We start from the raw sequence: 22799 nt of genomic DNA, 5'->3' as shown, positions 1-22799 counted from the left end.
TTCCAACAACTGTACTATACCTCATACTTCACTAGATATGGACCCCTCGTCCCCGCGATCACGATTGGATCGACCAACAAGTCATGACCAGCTGCTGGTGCTCACTGACCACGATGATGACGACCTTGTTCAAGAACTGTCAAGAACCTCTTCCACAGATGCACACGGGTTCATGAAACGTGCGCGCGTTCTCCACCATTAGGGACAAGTATAAGCACTACATATCAGCTTACCGCTTCTGGTGTTGGTAATACCCACGTTGCCGTTGACAGCGTTACCCAACTGCAAACAACTGGTTCAATAACACATATGCGGCTCTTCAGCATATATGTGTGCGAATAAAATTTATAGATCTTTAGCGTCATTTTGTAACGTTTCGTTCAGTAACAAAAATTACGTCACAGTCACGTTCCAGCCGCATGCCTCACATAACATCGATTCCCACGGTACGTGAGATCTGCCGAATTTTGTTCTTGGACACAATGAATTGCCCCAGCCGTGTTGTGTACCACATATCTAGCAATTTCTAGCAGTTGGTGACTTGTAAAGCTGCGACATCGTGCAATGTTCGTGAGCTATCTGGCGAGCGGAATCCCTTCAGCTCGTCGCTGCAATGAGCGTCGCACTCTCGCTATCCGTTCAACGCCACGATCCACGTTTTTGTGGCTGTAACTTCCCCCCTGAAGACACAACCGCAATGCCCGAGTTTACGCTTATCGGTAGGGGTGTGCGAATATTCGAAAGTTTCGAATATTCGTCGAATATTACATTTGAAATATTCGTATTCAATTCGAAAATCGTGTATTCGAAAAGTTTCGAATATACGATAACTTCGAATATTCGAAAAATTCGAATATGAGATTCGATTGTCATGCATAAAATAACTCGTCTTCCACATTTCTGCTGCGTTCGTATACAGTCGAAACCCGCGATAACGAAATCCCGAGGGAACGAAATTCTCACCGCAACGAAATATTTTCGGAGCACCAGCGAACGCCCATAGGAGTCAATGTATTTCGTAACTCACGACTACGAAAGATATTCATACCGCAGTCCCTCATTAACGAAATTTCTGAAACACGAGTGCGCAAATAATCTACTCTCGCAACATTAACTACATTCGAAAACTGCTGAAATGCATTCGTGCTACACTTAAATTGTGAAAAACTCTCGCTACAGCACACTTGAGAAGCAGACGCCATCATTGTTTACAAAAAAACATAAAGCTGGCGACAATCATGATGATGACGGCTTGCTGAAACACTTGCTCGTTATCGCGGACTACGTAGCCAAATCCACATTCCTCATGGAGTTTCGTTCGTTGGCTTGGCTCTGTGCTTGGCTTTGTCGGCTTTGCGCGCACATGGTCGCGTGTGTGGGCCATTTGCGGAGCGTTTGCTTGGTCACTTGGTGCAACGTGAACTGTGGTTGCGATTGCTTCGTCCGATTTCGCTGCCTGCGAAGATGCCGCCTCCAACGAAAACGCGGAAGTTCTTCACGCTAGAAGATAAGGCTGCAATCATCAGTGAGGTGGAAAAGGGCAGGAAAAAAAATGGACATCGCCGAAAAATTCGGCGTTGCGTGCAGCTCGCTGTCCACGATTCTGCGCTGATCCGCGCTGATCCAGCGGAGCGGGAAGAAGGTTCGCCTGTAGGCGCACTTGATGACGGTACTGGTGACAGCGCAGTGCCGCCGTCACTGACCAGTGCATGGCGCGAACTTTGTGCCGTGGCAAACGAGATTACCGATCGAGAGGCATGAAATTGCTGCATGGTAAGGCCCGCCAAAGCACACTTACTGACTTTTGGAAATAACATGTGTTTTTTTTTTGTAAATTCCATGTCTTTTATGTCGCATTCTCGCGCCAACCAAATTCCCGCAAGAGCGAAATTTTGTGCTTTCCCCGCCGATTTCGTTATTGTGGGTTTCAACTGTAGCAAAAACGTTGCCGAGAGGAGCGATAAACATCGTAAGTACACGGAGGCACGATATCTGCCTGCGACGAGCGCCCCAATACGGATGATTCATTGCTGGTGCATCTCCGACGTGCAGCGCTGTTGGCGATCATGTAAGCGTACATTTTCTATATTATGCGGCCGTAACGTGCCGCACTACCACTCGGTCACTATGCGGGACCACTTCTGAAGAAAGACAGTGACCCATGTGACTGGTGGCGGACTGTAGGCACCTTCAGATACCCCAGTCTGGCAGAGCTTTGCCCCATGTACCTTCCTATAAGTGTTCGCTTTGCAGAACGCTTGTGACTACCGATCCGCTAGTTTCTTAATATTTCTGCCTGCACCGCTGGATCTCCGCCTCGTTTCTGGCGCCGGTGCGAGTATAGACGACGTCCCCGCACCCCTGCCGGGAATGGCGGCGTCAGCGGCGGCGGTCTCCAGGAAGCGCACTGGGCTCCATAGTGCTGCGGACAGCGATGAAACCAGTGTCCACTCGCTCAGCAGTGAGGACTGGTCCGATGACGACTTTCAGCTCGTACGAAGCCGCAAGGCGAAGCGAAGAAACACCGGATCCCCCTTTTCTTCAGGCAAGTCAACTCTGAAATCTACTCGGAAGACCGCAGTCAGTACGATTATTTTCGTACCAGAACTCGCTACCGACAACCTGAGACAACTCAACAGACAGTCGGTCTCGGTGCTTCTCGAAGCGGCGGTGCCAAATCAAGTAATGGACGTGAGAGTCAACTCACGAAAAAATGTTCTGGCTGTCGACGTTGCACATGAGACTGCACTGAGCCCATTGAGTAAAATAACGGAACTTGATGGCATAAAAGTTCGCTCCTACATCCCACTGGGCAGTGGTACCACTACTGGTGTCATCTACGATGTGGACGTCTCTCTTTCCAGCACAGACTTGCCAAGTCTGGTGAAACCAGCAGTAGATGGCATCCCTATACTACATATGTCGCGCATGGGCTCATCTCGCTGTTTAAAACTGACATTCAAGGGTGAATCTCTGCCCTCGCATGTCAAGGTAGGCCACTTTCGGCATCCTGTACGACCGTTCATTCCAAGGCCACTGCAATGCCACAAATGTATGAGGTTTGGACACGTAAGCGCCGTGTGTCAGAGCACGATAATTTGCTCGCGCTGCGCCGAACCACACGCTGCAGACTCCTGCAATGCCACGGTCCTCAAGTGCCGCAATTGCCTCGGGTCCCATGACGCTTCGTCAAATGAGTGCCCCAAGAAACAGAAGGAAAACGAGATCCTAAAGCAGATGGTGCGAGACCGTTCGTCTCGTCGGGAAGCTGTTGCTGTCGTCAGAAAGCGACGCTCCCGACGCCGTAGAGGTTCAAGGAACTCTGTGAATCGCAGTTCACAGGTGACACCTCCTCCTCTGCTTCCTAGACCAGACACGTCCGAGTCGATTTCTCAGGACAAGACCGCACAAGAACACATGGACTCTGAAGCATGGCCGGCATTACCAAAGCTGCAGCCAGAGCCACAGCCAGAACCACAGCAACAGCCAAAGCCACAGCACAATCCACAGCGACTCCAATGGTCGCAGCAGACATTGACCGAGTCAACGACAGCGCTGGTTCGCGACGACATGCCCGAGAAAGACCAGGACATTGTTGCGATGCTTCGCTCTCTTCTGGACACCATACTCATGCTTTTGAACAAGCTAAACACTCCGACAGCCCGAACTGCCCTGCAACTGCTGGAGATTGTCGATCCAGTGTTTTCAGCGCTTCAGTAATCACCACAGCTCGCCCATGGCCCTTTCAAATGCTGCGATTCCCCAATGGAATGTCAGAGCGCTGATGTCACGTAGGTCAGAGAAGCTCCAGCCTCAGTGACTGATTGTACTCCTTTGCACGTGCAGTGCTCTCCTTCTCTCTCTCTCTTCCTCTTTCTAGTCCCCATTCCCTTATCCCCAGCGCAGGGTAGCAAACCGGACTTTCGTCTGGTTAACCTCCCTGCCTTTCCTCTTCTCGCTTTCTCTCTCTCTCTCTCTCTGTTCCAAGCGAGCGTGCCTTTTCAGTGGGAGGGGAGGGGGGTGTTGTCTCTGTTAGAAGGGAGCAACTGCTGCCTGATCATGAGGAGCAACTCATATTTCTTCATGATAACATCTAGTCATTACTTTCATTGTGCCGTGATATTTGATTGTGTTGTGATGTGCATTGTGCTAGCCTGGACATTGTGTTCATGAGTTAGCAGTGTATGTTGTGTTGCCAGTTAGGCTGTTAATGTTTTTTTTTTCCTCAAATAGCTACATGATAAATACGATATTGTTACTGTGGAGACATTTTTGCTTTGATATTCGATATTCGATTCGATATTCGAAGGTGGATATTCGTATTCGATTCGTATTCGAAAAATTTGATATTCGCACACCCCTACTTATCGGTGATCGTCCTCGAAATATTTTTGTTTGTGCGCATGTTTTTGCAGATTGTTGCCGTACAGGAGAATAAAATAAGATCTGCTGGTAGTGTGGCGGCACCTGTCGGAGCAGATATCAACCACTCCGCGAGATTCGTCTTTGTTGGGCCTCCGAGACTGCGTGCAACCCGTCGGCGCGCAATATACGAGGCCATGAGTGGGCGAAGCTCAAACCGTCGAGTGCGCTCATGAGAGCGCTGCTATCGCCGGCGATGCCAGGGTGTCTGTGAGATGAAGGATGAAGCATGGAGGAAGGAATACTAAGGAGAGGCCCTGACGTCACACTCGTGAAGCCCCCACATCGCAAACACCCGCATCGCCCCCTAGCGAAGGCGCAGCGAAACATTTCGCGATTTCCGTTGCGATGTTTGCAAGCGCATGCGCGCATCGCGAAACTTTGCAGCCTTTTTTTTGTTTGTTTGTTTTTCGCCGTGCAAGCGGTGTAGTCGATTCACGCATGCTGCTCTTTGTGTGTGTTCTTTAGGAAAGCTACGCAATGCCCAGCTGTTGCGTATACCATGGCAGTGCCGGGTGTCACTTTTCGTGTGCGTACACGTTCGCTTCATTGCTGATCACTAATGCATGATATTTGCATGCGAAGCTCTCGGATGTGCGCTCTGTTGCTTCTTACTCATTGTGTCAACTCAGAACACACGTGAACTTTTGTTTTTGGCGTCTGACGCGCAGTACATAACATGCGCCGAAGTCATCGTACGTTTTTAGAGGCTGTGTCGTTCAACGAAAGGGCAATAAACTTACGTTGTTGTTATCGGACTACGTGATGTATGTATCGTGCGGTGTGCGCTCGCTGCGTGCTTGTTGTTGTGTGCGTACTGGAATTACAAACTTTACGTGCACGATCGCGTATACAATACAGCGGTGTCCTCTTTTCGGCGTGAAGTTACGTCAACTATAGGTTGACGTTGCGCCGAATAGCTACTACGCTCACTCCATATACACGAACAAAGAACCGGTCATCCGGCAACAGATCGGGAAATCGGGCTACGAGAAAGGGAAAGCCTAACGCCCAGCAGAACGCGTAAGTCACTGCTAGGTGAGTTCGAATACGATGATGCAGGGGCTGAACGTTTTTGATCACGGCACGTACCGGTATTGTGTACTGTTGCACAAAAATGCTCCACGAAGAATTTCAGCACGCAGCGCTCGGATCTGCCACGCACGAACAGCCTGGTAAACGTCTGCTTGCAACGTTTTACTGCGTGCGAACCGCACAATACGCGCTAAGTTTACGCCGGGACTACAAATCTGCGCAGAAGCTAATCACCGCGGTGACCACGCCGCGGGGCGTCTGCTGTTTTGTTTGCCCCATAAATCTGACGTCACTTCCGCCACACTTTTCGCAATGCATTGAAATACGATAGGGCCTCTCCTTAGTATTCCTTCCTCCATGGGATGAAGGTGCAAGGCAGTGGTGAGGAGGAGGGTATACATATAAATTCCGTAGCGGCCTTGGTACATGGTGCGTCGCTTAATTTCTGGTGCGAATGATTTGGGGATGCTCCTGCCTAAACGCTGACAAAACTCCAAAAAACCGTTTCAGGGTCCCTTCAAGATGGTGCTATAGCAACAGTGCCGAGCGAGCGTGCTCGGAGCTGGGAGGCCGAATGTGGCCAGTGAACTCGAGTTACAGCGGCCGGGTGTTGTAAACACAGCTGCCGGGCCGAAGCTACGTCAGTCGCCCCGTCGCTGCAGCCTCGTTCACCTCGCTACGCTTTTGCTTAAATATACAAGTTCTTGTTGTAGACGTGCCTTTGTTTCTCTTTACTTGTGAATACGCAATATCATCACGCAACCAACGCCCGGACGTCTACAGTACAAAGGCACCAACAGTTGAACATAGCCGTGCAATTGCGCTTTGTCGCGCATGGTTCGCAGAACACGTCCTCTCCCGTGTTCTGCAGGGTGAGTCAAAAGTCCACTGTCGAATCAACGCACTCCTGGGTGTCTCTTCCGCATGACTGAGAAAGGCAGAAGAGGAGAAGACAGCCAGATCGCTAAAAGAGCAGAAGAGAGGGATTCCTCCTATTGGGCGGGTCGAATCGCGTAGATCCTATTTCAACCCTGGCAGTGAACCACAATAGCGAAGCGGGGAATGGGGGTTGGGGGAGGGGGGGGGGAGTTTAAACCTCCTCCTCCGCGAAACGTTTCAGTTTTGCGTGTGTGTATATATATGCACACATACAAACGCATGCACGAACATACATAAAGTATAGATGAACCCCCCTCCCCCCAAAAAAAATTACGACTACGCTACTGCAGTGAACACCTTCAAAAGTAAATGACAAACAAAACAAAAGCTGCGTGCACATCACATTTTTGTCTTTTTTTTCTTCCTCACTCTCATTTCCCGTGACCACTCTCGGCGGTTTCGCATTCGCCAACCGCTCGCGCTATGTCAGCGCGGCGGCGAATGCTCGCCGTCGTGTCCTACTTCACTGCTGCTAGCGGTTGTTTCCGGGAGTTGGTTGAACTAGAGGAGAGTAGGTTGAACCCCACAATTCCCAACAGTCAACGTTACGCGGTAACATGAAAAACGGTCTTAGACAGCATCCGAGAGCGAAACTTGAGGCTAAATAGCGTTCATCTAAGCTCCAATTTTCAAAATGGGCATTTATAGGCATTTGTAACCATTTTGGCACGAACGCCAAAATAGGCATTTACATGCACTATAGAAACACCAGAAAAGCGCTTCTTAATCTCTAATTCATGCTCATATATGAAAATGGCGCGATATGAGCGCAAGGAACAAAATAGGCAGTTGCCTAAAATCCGTTCTCTACTCATGACGTACATGACAAAGTGCCATTGTGATGTCATGGTGGTCTTTAAATTACCGTGTTATATATAAAAATGCACATCGACTGATGTCCGCGTATGGCGAACACGAACAGCTGACAGCATGAGTGTTCATGACATGCATGTCATCTCTATCCTAACAGGGGTAACACAAATGACATTATGTAAACGTCGTGAAGCCGTCGCGATTGTTTAATTAGCGTGGCACGTACCAGGGTGTACAGATGCTCAAAAATAATTCGGAACCCTGCACACGGGGCTCCTCCCCGACGAAGCAGGCCGATGGTACAACACAGTCACGATATGCGTGTGCGCCGTCTCCCTAGCACGCAAGCCTCGCTCCCCAGGGTCTCTTGACTGCAGTTTTCTTGCGCCAAAAACACTTGCGTAAGGTGCACCTTGGAGGGGTCACAGAAGGTGTACGCGGATGGGGCCTGTAACGCTCTGTGTGAGCGCGCGCGTTGGAGCTTGTGCGCTCGTGTTTGCGAGCCCGAGTGCTTGGACGCCTTTTATCTTTTCTTTCCCTGTGGCGGCTTTTAGCTTTTAACATTCAAGCTGGTGCAGCCCGCGTAGTTTGTGCGGTGTCACGAAAAAAATATCGTCATAAACCTGCACGCACTCTATACGTCCTCTTCTTCATCGTCGTCGTCGTCTTCATCTTCTGCTTCGCTCCCAAAACACAAGCGCCGATTTCTCCGACGCGGGATGCAATAACGCGAGGCTAGATTTAGACCCGCGTGCACACCATCCGAAGGCGAGCGTCTAAACCACTCGGCTATCCAGGCACGCTGGCGCAGCACAGAATAGCATTCTTTAGTACTTTATAGCAATGGGGTAGAAAGGGAAGTGAGGGAGAGGAGGACACATGTGAGGGTGGAGAGGAGGGAAATGAGGAGATAGTAAAACATACCGTAGGAAGAAAGAGAAAGAAACGGAGAGAACGAAACGCATAAAAAAAGATGGAGAGAAAGAAAGAGAATCAAAGAAAGGGCGAGAAAGATATGTATTTCTATTTATTTTTTATTTGTAACATATTGCAGACCACAATTCGGTCCTTGAAGGTAGGGCACTCATTTTACCTACAAAACAGGAATTCGAATACAAAAATATCAATACAGTTAGTCCAAACAATGTACAAAACCTGAAACATAATGCAGAAAGGGCTCTAATATGCGTACAAGAGAGGGAACATAATACCATGATATAAATACGGTGATACATAGAATATACACATTTTCAAACACAACATAAGACATGGGTAACGAGCTGATTTGGGGAGGTTCCTCGTGGAGTTCCACTCCGACACTGTTGTTCTAGGGAAGAAGAAATATTTGTAAGTATCTGTCCTAGTGAAATGAGGGGTTAATGCATGTGTGTGATCATGACGTGTACGCCTCGTGGACAAGGAGGACACATATAACGCGGGTTCTATGGATAATTCATGACTAAAAAATGATTGTAAAAGGTTGAGGCGAATCATCTGCCGGCGTGTTTCGAAGAGCGGAATGTCATTTTCTATCACGGGCTGTGTGGGGGAATCAATGTGCTTAAACTTAGAGTAAATAAAGCGAACAGCTTTTCTTTGGATTCTCTCCATTATTTTAGCGTTGTGCTTATTGTATGGTTCCCATGTAATACAAGCATACTCTAATTTGGGTTTACTGAATGTCATGTAACTAAGTAATTTACTGCTGGCAGGCGAATTTCTTAGTGTGTGTTTTAGTAAGCAAAGTTTACGGAAAGCGCAGGAACAAATATTGCTAATATGTGGTTCCACGATAAATTGTTAGTGAATGTTACACCTAGATACTTGTAATTTTCAAGTTGCCTTATGGGTGAAGCGGCCGGTGTGTAGGTATATTTTAATGGGCTTTTATTGCGTGTTAGCCAAGGCTTACTGCTTTGTCCTTGTTTAAAACCACGCCTGACCTGTCACACTATGATTGTATGTTCTGCAAACATATTTCAAGGTCTGTCTGGTCATGCACTGTTTATAGTTCCCGGAATAAGACACAATCGTCCACAAGCAATCTTATCTATGTACCTGGTGTAACAACGGTGACAATGTCATTTATATAGAGTAAAAACAACAATGAACCCAGGACGCTGCCCTAGGGTACACCGGATGTCATTGGAAGACAGCTCGAGTTGTTACCTTCAATGGCGAAAAACTGCACATGATCCGAAAGATAGGCCGCTATCCAAGAAACTATAATATTCAGAAGATTGTAATCTCGAAGTTTCCGAATAAGTTTATAATGAACTACTCTGTCGAATGCCTTACTGAAAACTAAAAAAAAGAGTGTCAACTTAACTACTATTATCAAAAGTTTTCGCAAATAAATGAATTACAGTTAACATTTGTGTCGTACTGGAATAGCCTTTTCTAAAGCCACGCTGGCAATATGTTAATATTCAATTTCTTTCTAAAACTTTTGTGATGTGGTTGGAGATAATATGTTCGATTAGTTTACAGCAAGAGGAAGTTAATATTGGTCGATAATTTTCTAGCGATAAACGATTGCCCTTTTTTAAAAACTGGCACAACTCGAGCCGTCCTCTAGTCATTGGGCACTTTAGTCGATAAAAAGGAAGCTCGGAACAGTATAAAAAGAAACCTAGCAATAACTTCCACCTATCGCTTCAGAAATGTATTTGGGATATCATCTGGGCTGTATGATTTCGCTGTTTTGAAATTCAAAAGCATTGACACAATACCACTGTATGAAATGAAGTCCACTTCGTGCACCTCAAAAACAGTCGAATGAAACAAGTTACCTACGTCTGACTGGGAAAAAACGCTGTGGAAGTAGTTGTTGAAATGTTGCGTGATTTCATTCAAGTCTTTTACAGTAGTTCCGTCGACCATTATTTCATTGGCAGGTCTCTTATTTTCGTTTAAGTACCCCTAAAATTCTTCCAGTGCGTTTTTTATGGATCCAGGTAGTACCGTCTTAAAGGGGCCCTGCAACACTTTTTGAGCAGGGTCAAAAAGCGCTGCCAATCGGTAGTCGAGGCTCCCGAGAACACGCGAGCCAAATATTATAGCGAAGCGAGCGGCCTGGAATTTACAATAAATTCTCAAAGTCAGCTGAAAATGGATCCCTCTTCTCTCGACAATTGATGTATTAGTCCGCAATATATGACGTGATTGTCGGCAGTTCCACCATTGGCTGATGTTATAATCACGATAACACGCTCATTATTATTTTCGTTGTTAATTTTGAGTTCAATAAGTAGATAATATGTATGTTTATATTCTGTTATCGCGTTAAAAACACCGAACAAACATTAATATTAGCACTTCCGGTCTCACCGACAGCTCGTCTGCTCGTAGTTGCGTGGTTCCGTTTTCTTCGCCATGCGCAGTGCCGAAAACGTGAATATTTCTGTGCTTTTGACCATCGCCGGTTGCCGTTGAGAGTGGCAGCCGTTCGAGTGTTGCCTCGTCAGCTGGAAACTGCATCGTCGGCACGTTCTCACGACCGACCGAGGCAGCGGTGCAGCATTTCTCCGATAACAATGCTGGCGCCGGCTAGCTTAGGATACCTGTGTTCGCTGTATGGCGAGAGTCCCGTTCGCTGTCTGTTCAGTAAGTCATCGAGCCGTACCTCGGCGTATCCTCCCCGTAGTCTCAGGTTCCCAAAAACCGCGACACAGCAACCAAGCAGACTCGCATTTTCACGGTAGCTGCAGACAGCCGGGGGATGGGTCCGCGCCGGCCCGATGCCCCACGATCCTTTCTTCTAGTCTGTAGTTCTTTGTTGTCAGCCCGCACTCGCTGTGCGCCCGCATTCGAAGAGCAAACAGCATCGAAGTACCGCCACTGGGAGAAGGGTGCAGGCAGCTTTGCCATGTTGAATACGATTCAAGCGCGAGCAGTACGAAGAGGCGGTGTATCGGAGCTGTCATTCGTTCCAAACGCGCACGCAAGTTTGCGTCCATGGTTGGCAGAGCGATGAAAACACTACGGCAGTTCGAGGTGCACACTCAACATTACCAAACCGACTCGCAGTTTTCAAGCACGCGCGATACACGGTGCCATGGGCTTCGCCGCTCGACGACGACCGCGCGAGCCGACCGGAAGTGGCGCCACAGACCACGTGGTTGCGCCGAGACGCCAGAGAGAAAAAAATGAAAAAAAATGCCACCGGCGCTGACGTCACCTCCTCGCACATCCGCCCTCCCTCCCTCCCTTCACGCCGCGCGCAGCTTTCCGCGCGCTCGCTGCGTTGAGTTGAGGGAGAAAGCTGCGGAACGTGATCTCTATAATTTGGTAACACCACTTAGACTTGACGGATTCGAAAAATTTTTGCGGCATATGACTCGTGAAGAGTCATACGGCAATAATGAGACTATTCCAATATAACTAAGAAAGGTGTTGCAGGGCCCCTTTAATGTAGTAATCTTTTGAACTACTGACAGCTGATGACAATTTGCTTATTATTTCACTGATAAGTTGTGGCGGGGCGCGCTTCTTTTTGTTCTTTTTAAGTTGGCGCTTTAATCGCAGTATATTACGAGCCATCCGCGGCGTTTGTTTGCTGACCTTTTTTGTGTTGTTAGGCACAAATGTATTTACATTGTGGTGACACATTTTAAGGAACGTTGCCCAGAGCATGAATACGTCGTTCTCAGTATCAGTGAAGTCACCAAGACACGTTTACATAAATTCCAATATGCTTGAATCATCAGCTCTAGCATAATTTTTAAAGCAATGTGTCTTAGTGCGTTTAGTGATGACAGATTTAAATATAGTCAAGGCGACAGCAACAAGCTTGTGATCGGAGAGACCTTCATCAACTGCAACGACGTATTCCGAAAAGTCACGATTCACAAATAGCAGGTCAAGAACAGTACTAGAAGAACCTTGTACACGGGTAGGTTCAATACCAGTTTGGATTAAATCGTGTCGAGCATAATGTCGAAGATAATATCAGTATTTTGGTGACTTTTAGAGCCCGCTTGAAGTCCTTCCCAGTTAATACTAGGCAGATTGAAATCGCCTACAAGAAAACTTTTCTTATGCTGAAAAGGAGACATGTATTCTTTTAGCTTGATCATGCAATCGAGTGTCGCGTCTAGCGGTCTGTAACATGTGAATAATACAAACGAATGCCCCCAGCATGATAACTGAATGCATAGGCACTCGATGTCAGGGCTTTCATCCATAGGTGTTGCTTCTATTGGCTCCTTTGTTAGGACAGCAATACCTCCGCGCCTGTGTGCTCTATCTCTGCGACAAATTTTATTACATGGTAGGAATACTAGGTCATCTGTAATTTGATTATGTAACCATGTCTCTGTAATGATAGTAACATGAGGGTCGTGTAGGAGCAACTGAATTTCCAGTGAATCTGCCTTATTGGTAACGCTGCGGGCGTTTATGTTGGCGATACGCAAATGTTTTCTTTGTGGTGAACCTGCGTGCGCAGAACTATTGACATTATCTGTGCAAGGGAAACTACGTTCGTGGCCTTCAACTTTGTTGGCTTGCCTACTTAAACTTACACATGCGTGCGGCATCTTGTCACGGGGCGATTCTCCTCTTCCGGCCTCGTTTTTTTAATAGGTACTTTATCATTTTTTTGTTCATCCCAGACATAAGCAACACCATCAGTGTATGTCTTGTCGAAGGATAAGGTAACTTTCTCGTGTTTTTCCCAGTTTATTTTCGCACTTGCCCACAGCTTTCCTCTGATGTCCCGAACGTTCCGGAAAAGTCTTAATCGATCGAAATATTAGTGTTATTCAATTTATATCCCATTTACAGAATAACGAATTTGTCCCGCGACTTCAAGAGCCTTAACAGCGCGGTTTTTGTTCGATGCCGGTTTTCCTAATCTATAAATTCACTCCATAGGTATATTTTCTAGTTCAAGAACCCTCTGGAAAATGTCCTTGTTTACGGCCATTTCTAAAGTTTCTGAATTTTCACCGCTGGTTTGCGATGGTGGCGAGATCAGATGTCCGGTTCCTTGATTGCAGTTGTCGCAGGGAAATAGCGTGGTGGTGGCGTGTGTAGTAGCGTTGACCAAGACATGGTTGGGGCGGCCCACTGTACGCAGGACACCGAGTAACTGTGCGGCAAGAAGAAAATGATTGCGAACGATACACATCGTTTCGGTGCCACCGTACCCTGTTTGGAGAGCGAGATAACCATATACAAAGAGGAAGTGGCTAATACAGAGATAGAGAGGAAGAAATAGAAGATAGAGACAAGGAAATGGAAGAAAGCGAAAGGAAAATATAAAGGCTGAAAAAGAAAAAGAAATAGAGGCAGAGAGAAATAGGGAGGTGATGGTGAGGAGGAGAGAAACACCCCTCCCCCCCCCCAACTCCGCTGCTACCTCATTCTTCGCACCACTAGTGTGGAGCGGCCGTACGTTTTTCAGCATCAGTATCAGGATTGTGCAGTATACTGATAATGCACGACTGTGAATAGCGCTGGCAAAGCCCGAAGTTTTTCTTAGCGCTAAGAAACACCTTACGCTAACCTTTTGGCACAAAGTAACGGCATTCTAGGTGCACTATGAAATGGGGCTGGCTGGCGCGCAGGCCATGACACTATTTTCTTATTTTTGATCGGAGTGCTCCGGCGGCAACACCTGCCTGGCCGGCATTACGAATAATTCTGTGAGTTTCGTTACAGCGCAACACTAAACACGGACAAAAGGAAGGAAAACGAACGACACGGTGCTGTTTCCTTCCTTTTGTCCGTGTCTCGTGTTGCGCTGTAACGATGTTCAAGATGATTCCTAACCAGCTGGCGTAACTTGTCTTCTTCCTGTCATTCTGTGAGTACAAGTGCAGGGTGGACCACATCTAAGGTAAACCCCTCATTAGCATTCAAGCCACGAACATTCAACGTTTAATCTACTTCACGAGCGAAATGTCCGCCAAATGACGTCTAATCGTAAATAAATAAATCAGTAAAATAATCATACACAATAAATATTTACCAAATTATGTATCTAGAATCAGCTTTTATGAGGACTGGAATAGTAATAAAGTTTTCATCTTAGACGTGAACGACACTGTACACGCATGCATGGCAAACATTTGAGTGTCTTGATTTGTCTCGAATCTAAACAATCCGGTGTATGGAGCTTTGCGCTGTTTGCTTTGCATTACGTCGATTCCCACAGCGCGTGAGATCTGCTGGTTTTTTATTCTTTGCATCCGACGTCCTTTTTCGCTCACAGACAGCTCCGCCAATCCCGACACCAAACTTTACACTCCAGTATTTTGTACTTGAGATACTGCAGGAGATGCAACAAAATATCTTAGACTTACTTCGGCGGAGATTCGGGTTTAGAAACCGCATTCGTGTGGTCGCCTACCTTATTGATTTTCCGCAAGTTTGAGAAAAAGTGTCTGCAATAAAAAATCTCGACAGAACCAATTTAATGGGGAAATCGATATCATGCGAAGCCGTCATCGAGTGCCAGCGTATGCCGCATTTTTCTGCTTTGAGCCAAGCGTTATGAGGAGGATCGACATGTTGAGTAGTAGCGCGAATATCGAAAGCTTGCCGGGCACGTTGACTACACTGGCGTCTAAAAGGCAGCTGAACGTCCAAGGTTCTCTTGATCAGAGTTCCTTTCATTCGCTGAGAAATGCCTCCCGTTTAAAAATACCACTTGCGAAAATTGCTATATTTAGTTCTCGCTCGCAAGTATTGGAAATGTGTCTCACAACGGCGCCTCGAAAGCATCCTCTTAAAACCATGCTGCAAAAAAAATGGCCCAAATGAATATAAAGGGTCATTCTAGGCCAAGTGTCCCAGACGTGGCACTCGTAGATCGCAGATTTTGCTGATAAAATTTGTGCCTTTTTCCTGTGCCACATAGAGTACTTTGCAAAACATTTTTGCTCGGAAAAAATTTCACGATCATGGCGCCCCCTCGAAGTTCGCTTGTACTTTTTAAACTGTGCCTAATGGAAAAACGTGTATAGGATCTATTTTTGCGTGTTGAGCTTCGAAACCACGCTTTCGCTATCGCAGAGGTTCTGCTTAGTTGTCCTATTCATTATTTCCGAAATTTTTGTGCTTTACTACCAGCTACGCATCTTCAAAAACTACAAAAATCTCCCTAACCAATTTTAATAATAGTATAATTTTTTGGAAAGTGTATTTTAGTACAAAAATGTTAAGGGGCCAATAGACCAAAATCTTCCTGAAAAAAGAATGTGAATTGAGAGAAAATATGCGATTTGTTGCATGTTTCACCGTATTTTTCATGCTGATGCGATCCAAGTAAAAATTCTCGTCATGCGGCGTTTGATAGAAACTTCATCATTAAGTAATGAAGAAAGTTTAATGAAATCATTTTTTGTTTTAAGGAAGGAAATAATTTTTGAACTTGGTCCTCTGAACGCGCCCTGCATTTCTTTTTGTTGCCACTTCGCCGCAACGCACGTGGACGCCCTTGCAGCTGACACTCGTCACAGGCAGCGGCAAGATGCGAGATGTATGTCAGTGGCTCGTGAGTGGTCGAAAGTCTTGTCGCGTTGATTTCAGGGCGACGAGTAACGAATTCGCGTTACAATGTGAGCTTAATTTGGCGGGCCCAGTGGGAAGTATGGACGCCCGAGAGCAGCCTTTGGCGTCGTTGGCACAATGTGCTAGAGCGGCCGTCTGCACACCACGTACACCCAGACAAACAGGTGTATACAATGTGCATTATTTCTTTCAGCATGTGTATGCTAGTTGTGCAGACGGCCCTGTAGCACAAATGTGCCAACGACGCCTAGGGTGCTCTCGGGCGTCCACACTTCCCACTGGGCCCGCCAAGCAAGCTCCCACTTGTAACGTGAATTCGTTACTCGTCGCCCGGACATCAACACGACAAGACTTTTCGACCACTCCCGAGCCCCTGACATACATCCTCGCATCTTGCCGCTGCCTGTGGCGACTGTCAGCTGCAAGGGCGACCACGTGGTTTGCGGCGAAGTGGCAACAAAAAGAAAAGCATGGCGCGTTCGGAGGGCCAAATTCGAAAATTATTTCCTGCCTTAAAACAAAAACTGCTTTGATTAGACTTTCTTCATTACTTAATGATGAAGTCTGCTGTCAAACACCGCATGACGAGGATTTTTACTTAGACAGCATCAGTATGAAACAGGGCTGGGCAGTATCGCGATACAAGAGTATCGCGATAGTGTTTCAGAGATACTTTTGAGTATCTGTATTTCTGTATCGAGATACATTTGAAAAATGTATTTGTATCTCAGTAGTGAAATACATTTACGATGTATCGCCTGTATCGCGATACTATGCAGGACACGGGTATCTCGTTACATTGTTTTTTTGTGTCGGAAATGAGTTGAGGCGTGTTTCCAATAGGGGAATGACTTTTTTTTTTCTTTTTTGTGCCAAGACAAGCAAAGGCGCGCCGCCGGTCGCAGACAGATAGGGCGGCGATGGTTTCCCCTCAAGCACAGAATGATCCATGTGGTAAAGCGCGCGACGCCGCAGACGGCAGAATCGCGGGGGCAGTGTTGTCGGCCTCTGCCGACGAAAGTCGCTGTCTCTCAAGGTCAGTGCAGCACGCCTAATTTTTTTCGGGTGGCAAACCATTACTTCGCGACCCCCCGCGCGGATACCGCCTTGGAACAGGCTTTGCAATGCTTCGCGTGCGTTCAGTTTCCAAAGCGGCGGCACTTCCAAAAGCAGTTCCCGTAGTCGCGGCGGAAGTGACAGAAGATGGCTATCTTTGACGCGCTTTCAGTCACCTCTCCAATGTCAGGGTGCGTTCCTAATTGATTACATGCGTGAAACCGTCTTTTTTGGTAGCAGGCTCCCCCACCGCCGGAGCAGACTTCGGCTGCTGCGGCTTTTTGAAATCTGTGCTGGTAGCGTCGGTGGTGGTGAAAGCTTCATTGAAGCGGACAGGGTCAGACGGCTGAGGATTCCGAACATGGGGACCGACTTCGGATTCTGAACAGTCAGAACAACCCAAGTGAGGGCGGAAATGTTTCGGTATCTAGATGACCCGAGAAGAGATATCGCCACGCTGCAGGGCAATCCGGCTATGAAGGCGGTATTTATTCACTATAACACGAATTTGTGCTCGCCTTCAGCGGTAGACAGGCTTTCTTTCTTTCGTGAGTCTTGTGCTGAGGCTGAAGCGACGCTGTTAGAAGACAGCCCATTTGAGAAGCCTACACAGCAACCTTCTCAGCAAAGCAGATCTTCAAAATAAATATGTGCTTTTTCTCAATTCACTGGTGTACATTAGTGATTCGAGTGATTTGCTTAAAGTGTGATATTTCTAGCATAGCTTAGTTTGTTCGCAAAATATGTCGATTTTCGGTGTCCATTCCTTGTTACTGCTGCTGTGAAATAGTGTATTTTTATTGGAATTGATACTTGTAATTATGTCATTATAACTAATTATGTACTTTGTCCGCCCCTCCCCTCCCCTGCAATATCCCAATGGCGCTGAGGGTACTGTAATAAATAAATAAATGAACTGAACGTTTCGATGCGCTGTAACTTTAATTACAACATTATGCTGCACTAATAGGTGTCTTTGCGTAGTATGAGCATCTTTGAAATAAAAAAAAGTATTCCAGTATCTGTATCGCTGTAACTGTATCCCGGAATACTTTTTTCGTCTTATTGCAAAAGTATCTCCGAAATATCCCGTTACGTTAAAGGCAAATGTATCTCAGTATCTGTATTTTAGGCTTCCAATTCATGTATTTCGATATCTGTATTCCGGAATACTTTTCTGGGTATCTCTGCCCAGCCCTGGTATGAAATATGCGGCCAAATAAGCAACAAATAGCAATTTTTCTCTAATTTTACCATTTTTTTCGCCAAGAGTCTATTTTACCCCTGAACATTTTTGTACTAAAATAAACTTTCCAGAAAATCATACTATTATTTAGATTGGTTAGGCAGAGTTCCAGATAGCTCAAGAAAAAAAAAGACACACTTTGAAGACTTTTGTAGTTTTTGAAGGTACGTAGCTGGTAGTGAGACACAAAAATTTCGGAATTAATAAATAGGCCAAATAAACAGAGCCTCTGTGATAGCGAAGGCGTGGTTTCGAAGCTCAACGCACAAAGATAGATTTTAGGCACGTTTTTTCCATTAGGTCTGCTTAACAAGTATAAGGGAAATTTGAGGGGGCGCCATGGTCGTCAAAATTTTTTTCGAGCAAAAACGTTTTGCTACAGTACTCTATGTGGCACAGGACAAAAGGCACAAGTTTTATAAGCAATATCTGCGATGTGCAAGCGCCACGTCTGGGACACTTGGCGCGGAATGATCCAGAATAATTTTCGCAAACGTGTTTGTGTATGATAAGTCACTTCCACATGAGGTAATGGCTGAATGTCGAAAAAGAACCCCAATATTTAGTTGCACATGACCGGCACTTGTTCCATCTTGTGACGCTACCCTAACGCTCTCAGCACTACATAAGGACCTTCTGGAGATGCAAGCATTGCTGGCGCAGTGCGCACATCCAAGGCCATTGCTTGCGCACGCCGGCCGAGGCAGCAGCAGCGTGGAAACGACGAAACAATTTCAGAGTCAACACGCGTGTCTAAAGACTTCGTGTCATACGCCAGCCGCGATCAAACAAAGCGACTGACGCACGTCCCTGACGGACATCAAGCTCTGCGATCGAAGCGCGCGGTCAAGTGTGGGCCGGAGTGCGGCTAGAGGAAGTCGTTCCCGAACGTCGTAGCCGCTCATCCTAATGTACCTCGGTTCAGTGGGAAATCGATTTGCTTCCCTCTGCTGTCCTCCTGGATATTACAATCTGCTGGACACGAACCAAGGGCCTATAAAAAGCGAACGTCAGCATTCCACGCGTAACTAACAAGGGAGCCATGAATACGTCCGCATCGCCGCTTCATAGCCTACACGAGCACTATGTGCTTCTGGCTGATCCCCGAACGCGGACGTGGTTTTTCATGGGCAGCCCCTTACCCGTGATGGCTGTCATCGGGCTCTACCTATTTTTCGCCACTCGTGTTGGACCCTGGGTCATGAAGGACCGTAAGCCTTTAAATGTGCGCAGTATAGTAGTCTTCTACAACGTGGTCATGATGGGACTCAGCGTCTACTTCATCTACTTCGCTCTCTCGTACGCCTCCATGCGGAGGCCCAACCAGAGCGTCTTTTGCTGGGCATCGGACCCTCGACCGACGGAGGACAACATGTTTTTCCTGACCCGTGCGTGGTTCTACATGCTCATGAAAGCCGGCGAGATGCTGGACACTCTCTTCTTCGTGCTGCGCAAGAAGACGAACCACCTAAGCTTCCTGCACCTGCTGCACCATTCTTTAGCTCTGTGGTCCGTGTGGTTAGTGTTGACGCTCGGCATGACGGGTCACGTGTTCTCGTTCCCGCTACTCAACTCTGCCGTGCACGTTGTGATGTACGGGTACTACGCCCTCGCCGCCCTTGGACCAGCCCTGCGGCCAAATCTCTGGTGGAAGAAGTACGTCACCCTGTTCCAAATTGCGCAGTTCGTGGTTTTATCTCTTCACGCGCTAATACCAGTGATCCAGGACTGTGGCATATCCAGGATACTAGCGTTCGTTGGCGCGCTGGAAGGACTACTTTTTGCTTCACTCTTTTCAGACTTTTATGTGAAGACGTACGTTCGTAAGAGTGCAATTAAATGATGCTTCTGCGAAATAGTACTTTAAAGAAACCCGCAAATGTGATTTGGACCTGACAGTAGGGCAACACGACAGTATTGTGATGCCAGAAAGTTAAGGGCTCACAACAGCGTCCACCTAAAATCTGGCCTTGAGTCTATGAAAATGTCGTAAACCAGCAGTGATCGCAAGAAGTAATTCTAGCACATACTGATTACGGTAAGATTTTAACAATGGCGACTAGCCGAAACGCAAGCCCCTTGAGAACGGACCCGTTTCTACAATGAGTCTAATATTTAAAAATATCTCGGCATTATGAAGTATACACCGCGAATAGTCATGTACGATGACTTTAAATTTGGTGTGTGCCATCTAAATAACCCTTGTGATCTCTTATTGGTTTATTGGTTTAACGATTATGACTTCTTGCAATTTTATTTCAGAGATCGTATACACCTATTCTTGGCTACATTCCCAAATTCTAACACCTTTTTGATCCGATCGTTAGTCTAGTTTAGGGCCTGTGATGCCCGTTATCCCTTTCCCTTTATACTAATGTCAATGGCATACTGTTGCTATAAATGTGAACGGCGGTTAAATTAATGCAGTACATCTTACACAGAGAAGCCTTGCTCTATGATATAATTTTGTGACATTTGCGCGCGTAGATTTTCATGTCATTTGTTCGACTGGTGCTGTTAATTCATTACATACGGTCATGTATCACAAGCCGTGAGTCATATTTGTGGACTGTAGTGAAGACCACGAGAGTGCAGTATATACGATTTTGTTGGTATATGAAAAAGGTGGCCCCTAAAAGAAACGCCATTTTCCTGGGCTCAACCGCGTCGTTGCCAGACTGAAGCAATTTGCCAGTCCTCCTTCGGAAGCGTGCCTGTTAGTTTTCCAATTTTTGCAGCTGATGACAGTTCGAAGCACTAAGTTCAGCCTGAATTGAACACCAAAAACGCCTTTAAACATAACTTAATTCATATACGGTAAAACAAACCCAAAGTACTCCGTTAGGACTAGAAAAAAGCGCGAAATAGTTGCTGTACATTGCACAGGAAATTTGTAAAGAAATTGCAAATAGAAATGACAAAATGAAATTCCAAACATACATTGCACCTTAAAGTGTATCCGTTCTCTTGTTTCCATCTCCTGTTGCGATTTGATTGCGCACTTTTCTAGCAGTAGGGCGCATGATTTGTAAACAAGATTTGTAATGCACCTGTATGATATTGTCACGTGGTCGTGACGTCGACGAAGACAGCAGTCGGCCTTTGCAGGGTGAATTTGTTTATTTGGCCGAACTTGTGGCCGGGAATATGAGAACTGGAACTACAGCAATACACGCGGTACAATGATAGCGGCGAACAGGGCGTCGTCCGTCGATCAACTGACAAGCGGTCAAGCGCGTCGGCTTTTATACAGGCGCTATCGAACTTTCCAGCAATATCGCTGGTGTTGCGCAATCTCTAGAATGAGCTCGAGCGTTCCCGTCTTGCGCGCAATCTTAACAAAATCATCTAGAACAATCGTGAAGCTTCTCGAAGAATAAGGCGCGGTTTGTGCTGAGCGTTGCCGACAGCCTTTGTGGGCGAATGCAGCAAAAGTGATAAGAAACGTACGTGGCAATATTCGTGGCGATGTCCCTGCCGAACCATCAGAACTGGCGTATTGTGTTTTTCAAAGCGAACGTATATTTTGAACAAAATAATTGACCGTAGCCGGTTTGCTAGCAGTGCTAAATTGCTGTTTGCACAGGACACGCTTCTAATAAGACGAGCAAAATAATGTAGTGGCAGATGTTGAGGAAAGCAAGCCCAACGTAGCACTACGATCAGGTATTCGACCTTCACTCACTTAAACTTCAGACATCTAAGATTTGTCTAGGTTGGTAGGTGCTAGTAATGAAGATGGAGCTGCTGCCTACGGAAGTACTGCCGAGAGAGAGACAGAGAAAGTAACACATCTATACTTATGTTTGAATGGAGAAGGAGAGCGTGGAGGCACACGGACTCCGGAGTCCCTAGGATGACTACAGCGACGAGTCAGACCCACTGTCTCATGGCTCGGAGGTCCGCGGAAGGAGTTGGCTTCGGTATGCTAGTGCTTTCCAAGAATTTTATTTAACTTGGTGGCTGCCCGGTGCATGGTGGCAGAAGTATCATAATCGCAGCGCAAGAAGAGACGGGGCAGAGTAAAAGTGGCCTACAGGATGTTTGTGGCGCTGCCATTTGCAACTTATTTTAGAATTTAGACAAAGCACCACATGCAGACGTGGACCTCTGCCACTGATCTTTTCGTTATGTATAGTATCGCATGCTACTCTCCAGGGCTCGGCGGAGAAAAATCTTCCAGCATATATATATATGCCTAAAATGCAGATACTCAGATATATTCTTCTTTGACGTACCGCGATGTTTTCGAGACATAGTTGGAAAAGTCGAGAAAAGTATCCAGGAATGGAGATGCAGGAACACTTATATAAGGATGAAGGTACTGGAATAAGTTACGTCGGGGATGCTGATGCCCTGAAAGTGCATTTATTAAGTACATCATAATATTCTGAATGGTGTTTCAGCTCACTGAAGATTTCGAGTAAAGCGTATCGCTCGAACCACTAAAACAATCAGAAAACGTGCCGTATATACTCGTGTAATGACACCAGGTTTTTTCCCCCGAGATTTAGGGGGAAAATCACGGATGCGGCCATTACACGGAGAAAAAGACACAACGTTCTTTTTTTCGTATGCTTTCAGCACCACTTGTCTTTATTGAACTGCAGTACTCGGTTGTACTCGGTTAGGCAAAAAAAACCCCAGGCCTGCGCTGAAACCGCAGCACAGTCACAGCGAAAGCTGGAAGAGCGGCGTTTCTAAAGCACCGTTGTAAGCTCTCTTGGGGCTACTAATACAAGTACACTAGCAAGGTACCCACTACGCC

At 46.6% G+C, this 22799-nt stretch overlaps 1 protein-coding gene across 1 annotated transcript; it reads left to right on the top strand.

Moving 5' to 3' along the window:
* The first annotated feature begins 19063 nt into the window (after positions 1–19063).
* Positions 19064–19903, top strand: LOC119397251 (elongation of very long chain fatty acids protein 7). Its single transcript, XM_037664683.2, has one exon. It carries the CDS (start codon positions 19074–19076, stop codon positions 19872–19874), a length of 801 nt encoding a protein of 266 aa, XP_037520611.2. The 5' UTR covers positions 19064–19073; the 3' UTR covers positions 19875–19903.
* Positions 19904–22799: the final 2896 nt, after the last annotated feature.

The sequence above is a fragment of the Rhipicephalus sanguineus genome, chromosome 6 (assembly GCF_013339695.2).
Source record: "Rhipicephalus sanguineus isolate Rsan-2018 chromosome 6, BIME_Rsan_1.4, whole genome shotgun sequence".
NCBI lineage: Eukaryota > Metazoa > Arthropoda > Arachnida > Ixodida > Ixodidae > Rhipicephalus > Rhipicephalus sanguineus.
Note: the sequence above shows the minus strand (reverse complement) of the source record. Positions and strands in the feature narration are given on the sequence as shown.

Excerpts from the sequence above, each read along its gene's own strand:
- LOC119397251 (XM_037664683.2), top strand. The coding sequence starts at position 19,074 with ATGAATACGTCCGCATCGCCGCTTCATAGCCTACACGAGCACTATGTG.